Below are 11,302 nucleotides of genomic sequence, written 5' to 3'. Positions count from 1 at the left end.
CGAATCTGTATTACCAACAGAGCAAGCGGGTTTCAGATCTGAGAGGAGTTGCTGTGAGCAGGTCTTGGCCCTGACAAGCCGAATAGAGGCAGCTTTCCAGCGAAAGAAAAAGGCCGCTGTAGCTTTCATTGACCTTTCTGCGGCTTACGACACAGTTTGGAGACATGGTCTCCTGTTAAAACTTGCTCAGACTGTTCCTTGCTTAAATATTGTCAACATTATTTCTGAGATGCTCTCCAATCGTTATTATACCGTCTATTTGGGGTCAGAGTACTGTCGTACTAGGTCTCTGAAAAATGGCTTACCACAAGGGTCGGTCTTGGCCCCGGTTTTGTTTGGTCTTTATACACATGACATCCCACAAATGAAATCAGAAATGTTTCAATACGCGGATGACATTGCACTTTTAACCGAAAATGCAAACCTCTCAGAGTGCGCAGAGACTCTAACAGACGATCTTTCCTATCTGGATGAGTACTTTCGGAAATGGAGACTTAAGCCAAACCCAACCAAGACGGAGGTATCCATTTTCCACCTCAATAACAGACTTGCAAAGTGTGAAATCGAAGTTGTATTCAGAGGAACACTTCTCCAAAATAATCCAACTCCGAAATACTTGGGAGTAACCCTTGATCGTACCCTCACATATGAGAAACACTTGCAGAGCCTATCGAGAAAGCTTGGTTCCAGAAACAATATAATAAGCAAAGTAGCTGGTTCGACATGGGGAGCAGACGCTGAAACACTACGACAAGCTTCGCTATCGCTAGTGTATTCAACAGCTGAATACTGCGCTCCTGTCTGGGCTGGTAGTCGACATTGCAAAAAAGTGGACACTCAGCTCAATTCCACCATGAGACACATCACGGGTACCCTAAAACCGACTCAAACGCAGTGGCTACCAGTATTGGCTAATATTGCTCCACCTCATATTAGGCGTAACGAGGCTACACTAAGGGAGTGGTCTAAAGCTCAGCTTGTTACAACGCCATTGCAAAACATTGTTAACAATGCGCCTAGTTTACGGCTGAAGTCCCGAAATCCTTTCTGGAATAGATCCGAAATGCTGAGGAATGGCAATTTTAGCTCCAAGCAGCAATGGAACAAGGAATGGGGAGATGGAAATTATAAAAACTCTCATCTAATTGACGATCCATCTAAACCTGTAGAGGGGCTTAATCTCTCAAGAAAGGACTGGGCAACTCTGAATAGAATTAGAACTGGATGCGCAAGGACCGCCGCAAATTTACACAAATGGGGCATCAAAGATGATCCCAAGTGTGATTGTGGTTGTCCTACGCAAACATTACAACACATTATAAATGAGTGCCCACGTCGCCGGTTTGATGGAGGATTAAACAGTTTAAATAATTTGACTGCTGAGGCTAGGCTTTGGCTTTCTAATCTTGACGTGCAACTTTAAAATGCGAAATTTGCAATATCCCTGTTTATTTATTTTGTTTTATTATTGTTTTTTTTTTTTTTTTTTGTTTTTGGCTGTCAAAAAGAAAACCATACGAATATATATATATATCTTAATTTTTACTTTTGACTGAAAATTTATAGAAATATTTGAGGACTCTACAATGCTTTTTATTGATTTTCTGCATTAATTCATGTTCTACCTCTGGAAAATTTCTACTGTGAAAAATGCAACAAAGTCACATCTCAAATTCTCCATTTCCACTGAATTTCAATAGAGGTACGTACCTATTGTGGGGGTGTGTGGTTTGTGATTGGTGACATTTGGAAGGAGTGATCCTTGAGCATGTTTCTGTGAGAGTGAAAATGGAGGGTGGATGATGAGTGTCATTGTGAAAATCTCCCAAATGGTATATTCCCCTTCTGGTTTAGTTTTGGTTTAATGTGTGAAAGTCATTTTTTTTTGCAGTAGTTGGAGGCGTTGGAAAGGGAATCACGTTCATCATTTTTGTACAAACATGACATGATGTTGGTACTGTGATTATATTACTGTTTACATTATCCAGTCGGTCTCTTTCACTTGATATTCCATTTTCCAACATTCTCAACACAGTGGAGTTTTCGTGTATGACAACATGTGTAATTATTTACATTCATTACCCTTCCGCAATTGCTTGTCATCTCCGTCGTTGTAATTACACTCTATTTATTCATTTTATGGAGCATTCTTTCTCCCTTTTTTGCGTGGAAACTGTTTCTATCCCCCAGGGCTCTCACATTCCATGGAGAAAATCATTCTCCTTGGAAATGGATGTTTAGTCGTCACAGAGTGTTAAAAATGGTGAGCTTAAGAGGATGCTAGATGTAAGAGTGTTTTTCTTATCGTTTCTCCTCTTATTCACATGGCTGTCAGAATGATATGTGCAGAGGAATTGGATGTGAATGAGGAAAAATCTCTCCATGAGATAGATTATTGAGAAAAATCTGCAAGGTATGGGATAACAAAAGAGACACTCTTGAATGGAAGAGGACTAAATGGCGGGAAAATTGAAATTGAAGTTAGTTCACAAGAGGTTTTTACGTTTTTTTTCTCTTTTGTCTTTCCTAATGTGAAAAGGAAATGGTACTGCTGCTGGTGAAAGGCCTCACTTAAAGAGGAAAAGAAATGCAACAAAAAAAAAGTTGTACATACCATTCACTGAATTGATTCTTGTTCCGAATCACTGAATGGTGTCCGTCAGACACAAGGAAAGTGACCAAGGAAATGGAATGTAGAAGTGTTTGAGATTATGTTAGAATTGGATAATATATGGGATTGGAGTTGGAAAACGCCGGAGAATGCGCTTGAGTGCATGAAAATGGACCTTTTGTCTGGCTGGATGCATAAAGGATATGGTGCGATGTGGTTGATAAAGATTCAGATGAGTAATGCTAAAGATTTTGAGGTTCATATGTGTATTCCGGAATATATGTCGTGAATCTGTTATATTTCATGCAATAATATCAATGATTGATATCTTAGCAAGCACCAAGATAATGCTGATATTCAGTGTTGTTCAGATGATTTCGAAAATGGTAAATCCTTAAGTGATATCATTATTCATCAAATATTGCAAAGAAAATCCATAATTTTAATCAATTTATTTATAGTGTCCAATTTTATCCTCAAAGTGTCCAAATTTAGAAACTGTCCAAAATTATGAGCTCTTACTCTACTTTCAAATATAGATTTTCAAATGCTAGAATTTTACTAGAAAGTTCAACATTGAAGTGTGTATGATCATTCTGTCGACTTATTGGAAGGGGGGGGTCCCAAAGATTGCAAGTCGCTATCTCTAACCGTTTGGCCTCTAGAGCTGGTGATAGCTAGACGAACGGACGGATAATCAGCGTGACATCAAAAAAAAAAAACTCGAAACTTCAAATTTCTAAAATTCTACGCATCCTACTATATACTTCTCCCTCTGTGGAGTTCGAGCAGTAAAATTTTGTCTACACTTGATAAACTTTCAAAATAGCAAGTTATACTCCGATTTATCCAGATTCATATAACTAATTAAATATATTACGTTATATTGCGAAGTATTTCTCAAGAGAAAATCTCTTTCCAGAATAAAGTCACAAAAGTTGAAATTTACTTTTCAAATGATCTATCTTCAAGTTTAACAATTTATAGCTGCACAAGTTGTTGCCGTATTTTCAGTGCAATTTCCTGTCTTCTTTTCTCCAGGATGTCATTGGCGGAAGCCACATAGTGTGTCGTAGAGAGAAGAAAATTCACAGTGATAAGCGACATTAAACGGAATAAACATTTCTCTTGTCAAGAATTTTATTAGTAAATTTCACGAAGTACACAAAATACAAGATGTGGGTGGAACAGAAAGTAAATTGAGAAAGTTTTCAAGAGGAAATCTCTTAGGATACCTGTTCCTGTTTCCCACTACTACCTTTTACCATATCTTTTTCTCACGATCTATAGTAAATATCCATGTTTAGTATTCGCTTATTTTTGTTTTTGGTCCCCTTTCTAGTATCAGGTGACCCTTTTTGCGCGAAGTTTATCTTAAATACACAACACACAGTATACATAAGGTGGGATGTATTATATATATAGCCCTAAAATTCTGGAGAATGTTCTCCGTTTCCAATTAAATTTATTGTACAAGAGTTTATTTACTCAATTAAACGTCCAAAAGTTAGGTACTTGAGTGTGCTCTTCATCATATTTACTTGTTTATTTATTATACAAGATTTTCGTTATATATTGTACACAATGTATTGTACATTTTGGGGTATATTTACCACCAATATTTTCTGCTATAAGCACTACTATGTAATTCTTTTTTTAAACTTTGTAAATTTGTTTGGTGGATGATAAACAATTATCAGCGGTGAAATATTTCTTTTCACCAAACCACGGGTGGTAATTGATTATGCTAAGGCCTATGAGTGATTTTTCTTCCAGTTTTGTTTGGAGGTGGATGAGATGGTGTTTAAAATGTTGAAGCACCCTCTCTAAATAGAAAATGATTTGCAAGATGTTTTCAGGATGAAAATGAACAGCTTGAAATGGATTTAACTGATTTGGAGAGGTTTAAATTTGCAAACTGTGCTGAAAATTCAAGATGAAATAATTGAAATAATTTTTGGTAATCCTTCTGCTAATACAGACTTTCATGAGATATTCTGAAGGGTTTCATTCCCAGAACTATCGGTTGAAGCACTATTTGGTGTATTGTTTCGATAATTGATTATTCTCAGTGCAGTCCATTTCATTTTTACAGAGGGTTTACAGAAGCTGTGAAGTGGTGCAAACTTGAGGGCAAAGGGAACATCAAGTCAAGGATATCGTGTTCATAGGGTATAGGGATTTTGCAATGATGCGTAGTTCGGTATTTACTAGGGATATCTCGTAGAAGTAAATAACTCTCAATAAGGACCTAAGTCGATAGAGTACTGTTTCTGTTCTTCTGGTGGTTACAGTCTTCTAATGTCAGATTGATTCAATGATCGGCCCAAAGATACAATGTTCATTCCCACTGATCCAAAATCGGAGACGGGTTACCCGAGTGTAAAGAAGTGGGAGTTTTGGATCCGATTTCGGATTAGTGGCAATGAACATTGCATCTTTGGACCGATCATTGAGCCGAGGCGATGTAACATTAGAAGACTAACCACAATATTCATTGCCATTGATCCAAATTCGGAAACAGGTTACTTACTTACTTACTTACTTATCCGGCGCTACGACCAGTTACTGGTCTTGGCCTGACTCAGGACCCGTCGCCACTCGAGCCTGTTACGCGCCACTGTTCTTCAATTCCGCACCCCTAATGAGCTGGCGTCCATGTCCACGCCGTCTTTCCATCTAAGGCTGGGTCGGCCTCGCCTTCTCGTAGCATAGAGTCCGCCCCTAAAGACTTTCCAGCCTAGGTCGTCCTCATCCTTGCGAACCAGATGACCAGCCCACCGGAGCCTATTGAAGCGTATTTACTTCACGACAGTTACCATTTGGTAGCGCTCATACACCTCATGGTTGTATAGGCTCCGGAATCGTCCCTCCTCACATATGGGGCCAAAAATCCGTCGTAGGATCCTCCTCTGAAACGCGGCCAAGAGTTCGCAATTCTGTTTGCTGAGGACCCACGTCTCAGACGAATACGTGAGGACTGGCAGGATCATAGTCCTATACAGCAGTAGCTTAGTCTTTATGCTTAAGTTTCTGGACCGGAAAACTCTTGATAGACTGAAATAGGCCTTGTTGGCTTTCAGCAGCCGTGCGCGGACTTCTGTTGAGATGTTGTTGTCGGCTGTGATTGTTGACCCAAGGTACACGAAGGAGTTGACAACTTCAAAGTTGTAGTCCCCCATCGGGAGCCCTGTTTGACCGATGCTTAGTAGAAGTTCTGGTTTGAAAAATCTAACTCGGTTTAGCGTTGTTAGGGGATTAGGGGTTTCCGAACTTGAGATCAGTCGATATGGGTAATGACCAAAAGAATAATATCGTGAGTGTCAGCTACCGAGATGCATTTCCTCCGAGCTGTCCAGCAAATCATTCGTGAAGATCAAATGAGGAACGTTACTGTTTGTAAGGGAGCTAAGGGTTGAGGAGTTCTTCTTCGTATTCCGAGGTAATAGATCCGAATGCAAGGTTACGTTCAGCTCATGTGTGAAGAAAGATTACCCAAATCAACTAAAATTTCGTCTCAGGATATACTACGTTTTCGTATATTTTGTCTTACAAAGTAAATAGTCAAAGTATCCCCACCTTGAATTAAATTCAGGCTTCCACCTGAGAGCGTTTCCCAATCAAGATTGGACACTTTTCAAAGGTGATGCATGATTAATGGTGGTGGTAGGCTATCCTAGACTTTCTAAGGACCTGTACTGAGATGAAGTTTAACCCAGACACTTTTTATCGTAAAATATAATCGTATCGTATATGCGGGTAACTTTACCTCTTTGCTGTTCGTAGTAGTTTCTTTAATTCTAGCTCTTTAGGATGATCTTTATCATTTAAGGATTGGTGAAGGAAGACCATACTTAAATACTGGAATTAAGGAAGAGTTTTACGAACACCAGGGTTGCAAGGTCACCACCGGAGGATTAAGTTGCTCGCATTTACTGTGTCAATGATTAAACTACATTTCTATCAATTTTCTTCTAAGCCGTCTCTCGGCTTAAGCCTGTGATCTGTGACTCCATTAAGTATAAGTATGCTTTGAAAAAGGCTGGATGGATGAAATAACTAAAGTGATTCATTGATTACACATATAAGAATTCCATCGAGTGAGAAACACCACAAAAAGATTATATAGTATGGATCAGTCTAGATTATTGATTTGGAGATTTCGAGTGGGTTGAAAACGAATTGGATATGTGTTATTCTTGATAGTCGATATTTCCTCTATCCGGGGGGAGAATATGTCAAAAATCCGTCTTTCGATTCCCTTCTTTTCAACCCAACATAATTCCTACAATCATCATCAATTTGTGGTATATAGTTTTTCACCCACTTTCATCACATTTGCCATCTTTTGCACTTTTATTCCATACCTTTTTTTTCTTGCCTTCTGTCTTCATCTTCAACTGTTTGGGGTGGTCTTTTTGGGCAATTGATGGAAGTAGGATCTTCAGAGACAGGGAGGATAATAGACACCTTCTTTTTCTCCTTCAGGGAGAAGCAAATGGTGAGGAAGATATGGGAAAACAGGAGGAAGATGATACATTAGAGGGATGGAATATGTGGGAAATTGTATGTATGTCGTGTGGTTATGTTCCTGAAGAGCTATATACAATATTTTTGTGTCAAACTCTAGGGCTTTGCCCTCTATACATTGTAACATACTTGAGATGTGTATGGCTTTTTCTGCACAACTGATGCCTTTTTTCAAGCAGTTAATGTTGAAAGAGTGAGAAATATTATTATGTGCAATAAGCCATTAGTTTTTTCCTTATATCTTTTGAAAGGAAAGACTTTATGACTTTTAGCCCTGCAGTTGCTCCCATTTTTTCTTGCCTCTATCATTAAAGGTTTTTTTTTGGAGAGTCGGTGTCATCGGCCAGATTATGTTTTTTTTTTTTTTTAAATATATTTTAGAATATATGAAGTAAATAAGTTAAACTGAGATATGCTTAATTATTGCCTATTAGTTGTACTAAGGAAAGTATTAAAAATAAATCTTGGGTTGTATGATTTGTTTATTCACAAATGAAGGGCCATAGTTTTTATAATTGAAAAAAAAATAGAAAAATTATAAGGTTAAAAATCAGGAAAATTAAAAGATTTCTAAGATTTTACCTAGAAGAGTTATTTAATGACCAGTGCAGAATTTTGACTATTTACTTTTGACGACGAATAAACGTAAAAAAATACAAGACAAGATTCGCTAGATGATCGAAAAAATGCCCTTGGGATATTTGGAAAGTATTAGAGGTTATACGATTTTTGTTTCTCATTTTCGAATATACTTTCGAATACTTGAACTATTTTTTGTTTATATACTCTAATGCCATTTGAAACTATAAGTAGGGTAACTGTATCAAATGGCATACTTGCATGCAAGCGCCAAAGTATTAAGTATGAAATGTAATATATTTTAATACAAATTGATTTTTTTTCTTACTGCTTTTTACGGAGGATTGTTTGGAACCTTGTCGATAGTTTTTTGTCCTTGTTTTTTCTAAAATAATTTTTAATACATTTTAAAATGGATAAAAATATAGTCATAGCTTTGGGTAATATTTCGGCCACCTTGATTCTCATAGTTCCTTGTCCAGAATTCTTTCAAAGTCCTTTCACATCATCTCGTTTGTCGAAACGGATTTTTTTCTTTTTTTGCATTGTATAATCTCTAAAGTGTGCAAAAGCTAAAAATTCATGGAAATTTGAGGAACAAAAGAAGTGGCCGAAATTGCAAGCTGGTCGAAATTTGGTACAGTTCCCGTAAGTAATAAAAGTTCAACTAGAATAACATTTTTCTCTGTTCTACCTTTTCCTATAAAGAAAAGTATTCAAATTTCGTGTTCTAATTGTTACTGGAAGGGTGTCAAGTGTCAATAGGTCATAACACGAGTGCTTAGACTGTCAACACGTGTTCGTTTTACTCTACCTTTCACTCTACTCATTTCGTTTTATGCAAATCTGGGCATACTTTGAGATAATGAATAGGACACAATCTTTTGCATACTATAGTGAAATGAAAGAGATTGTTATAAGTTATATTTATAGTTATAATAAGTTCAAACTTAGTAATAAGATTCTGTTTTTACATTCACAATAAGCGAGACTCGGTCAGATCGACGACAAAAATTTGAAGTTCTTGTCTTGAAGTGTGAAGATTTAGTCAGATTTTCGAAGTTTTTGAATTATTTAAAATTTTCTCTAAAGAGAAAAAAGACTCAGAAATGTGCATTTGCAGTATTAGACAAGGCTGGTTGGCTGCAAATTGATAATGTCAGATTTATCCTACACTGACTCAGTGTAGCACCCCCACACAGAGAAATTTTAGTGGCATAACAACTCCAAATGGTGTTGTCGGACACACCAACCTCAACCCCAAAATCAACTAACCCCAATTCGGTGTTCAGAATACACCAAGTGGTGCCACAAAGTAACTAACACCGGCTTTGGGTTTCTGATTACACCAATTTTACACCAATTATTAACACCAAATTTAGCGTTGTTGGAACACCATTGTGGATTTTGTATCACACCATCTCAAGAAAATATAGGTGTTCCTTTTACACCAATAAATGAAAAATGTCTACAGATTTGCAACTAAAACTAAATGATCAAAGGATTTAGAATTAGGGCATTGGCATTCATTGGATGGGATTTGAAATTAAATTCCTGGGTGTTCCTATTTAAGAATTTTCCATTTTTCTGCGTGATTTTTATTAATTTTTGACCATTGTTTGAGGGCTTGGGGCCCTCCCTGGATGATATTCTCTGTATTTCAAAGTCATTTGGTGCGTGAAAATCTTTTTCCAACATTTAAGCCTGCGCCGAGATTTGAACACGCGACCTTTGTGATGACAGTCGAGCATCTTCCAGCTGCGCCACGAACTCCTATAATGTATTCAAAGCATATCGGGAACCGTTGCATCGGCACGATCGGCACACACGATATTCCAAAATTAGAGATTACAATTAGAATTACAGATTTGCAACTAAAACTAAATGATCAAGGATTTAGAATTAGGGCATTGGCATTCATTGGATGGGATTTGAAATTAAATTCCTGGGTGTTTTTGTTTAAGAATTTTTCATTTTTCTGTGTGTGTGGTCGATGGTGAGCGACGAACACCGTTTGGCGTTGCAACAGCACTGTTTAGAAAATTGATGGTGTTACTTTTGCACCATTTCAGAGATTTCTGTGGCGGAGTTAATACAACACCGCCAAAGCATTTCATAGAACACCATTGATTCAAAACTAGGTGTTAATTTGGTGTGAATGCTACTACGTTTGGTGTTCAAGCAACACCAACACCAAATTCAATCCCAAATTCAACACCGCTTTCTCAAAATCACTTCTCTGTGTGCCCTTTTGCATTTTGGAGCAGCGTGCTTAAATTTCAGTATGTTATAGATGGGCCTTCAGATTTTCGATTTAAAAAAAAATCTTCATCTTATTTGTTCTGACTTGGTTCAAAATATGAACATCTCAGAAAATAATTCCTAAATTGACAATAATTTTCAAGGGTCTTGTGAAAAAAAAACAATTCTTCAAGACATCACACTTTCATACAACTACCACCAGGGGTGTGAAAATCGTAAATTGGTTTTCGAAATTTCGATTTCGAATATTACTCAATTCCCATATTCGATTTTGATCAAATTTTGATCATAATCCCTATATCTTTCTATACGTTTACACTTCTCTCAATCTGGCTCGATTCAAGCTGCAAAAGATTATACATTTTTTTTTCTTCTTAAATTTTTTAACTCTTTTCTAATGTTGGCCTCTTGTACTTAACCTTAAGATTTAAAAATTTAACTAGGGGTAGCTTGAAAATATACTTATATACTAAAAGCTTAATTCTATCATTAACGGTGTTAAGTCTTTACGTAATGTAATGACTTATTACAAAAACTAAAAAGATATCTTTTTTTTTTGTTGTAAAAATCGTAAAATATGAAAATATCTAATTGAGTAGGGGACGGCTTTGAGGTTTCGCACACACTCAGGCTTTGAACATTTCATATTTTTCCTATATTCCTTTAATTTTCAATTTTTATTGTTTTTTCTTCGTGTAATTTATGGCCTCTATTACACGTGAGAAAAAATTGTCCATATTTTAGAGTTTTTCCTACACAAGCGTAGGGAATTTGTTTCAATATGAACATAAATTACTCTAGTGTGTAGAGGCTATTACTCTGGTGTAAAGTTTGTCAATAATTTTCTTATTTATTATTGTAAACATTCTTGAAGACATTATAGAAGCCATGAGCTGTTTGAAAATTTATGAGGAAAATTTGGTAAAATTCCCATTAGGTCTTGCACCCCATGTCCCAATAGACCGAGCATATCAAGTGTATCCAGGGAAATTCCAGTGAGTAATAAAATACCCACTCCCACACCAATTTAAAGATATTTTAATATAGTGAAAATTAAGTTAAATTTTGGTATAATACACAACAGCACAAATTGGTATAGTATGTTGTGAATTTTTGATGAGGGTGTTTTTGGTTCTTCAAATCTTCGACTTTGAGAGGCTTTGATTATGAGTTGAAATTCTTATTTTTTGTTGTATCTTAAAGCAAAATTGAGAAGGATGGGAAATTTTTTTTGGGTATATTAGCTTTACGATTGATTTATCTTTTAAAGTCTGCCATGAATAATATTTTCCATATCCACGTGCTATTCCAGATTCAATA

At 36.6% G+C, this 11,302-nt stretch overlaps 1 protein-coding gene across 1 annotated transcript; it reads left to right on the top strand.

Moving 5' to 3' along the window:
* The first annotated feature begins 376 nt into the window (after window positions 1–376).
* LOC129808670 (uncharacterized) lies at window positions 377–1,423 on the top strand. The gene has a single exon (XM_055858443.1). It carries the CDS (start codon window positions 377–379, stop codon window positions 1,421–1,423), a length of 1,047 nt encoding a protein of 348 aa, XP_055714418.1.
* Window positions 1,424–11,302: the final 9,879 nt, after the last annotated feature.

This window comes from Phlebotomus papatasi, chromosome 5 (assembly GCF_024763615.1).
Source record: "Phlebotomus papatasi isolate M1 chromosome 5, Ppap_2.1, whole genome shotgun sequence".
In the NCBI taxonomy this organism is placed as follows: Eukaryota; Metazoa; Arthropoda; class Insecta; order Diptera; family Psychodidae; genus Phlebotomus; species Phlebotomus papatasi.
This window is presented reverse-complemented; position numbering and strand designations above follow the sequence as displayed.

What these genes read in the sequence shown, in the direction of transcription:
- LOC129808670 (XM_055858443.1), top strand. Translation starts at nt 377, where the DNA reads ATGTTTCAATACGCGGATGACATTGCACTTTTAACCGAAAATGCAAAC.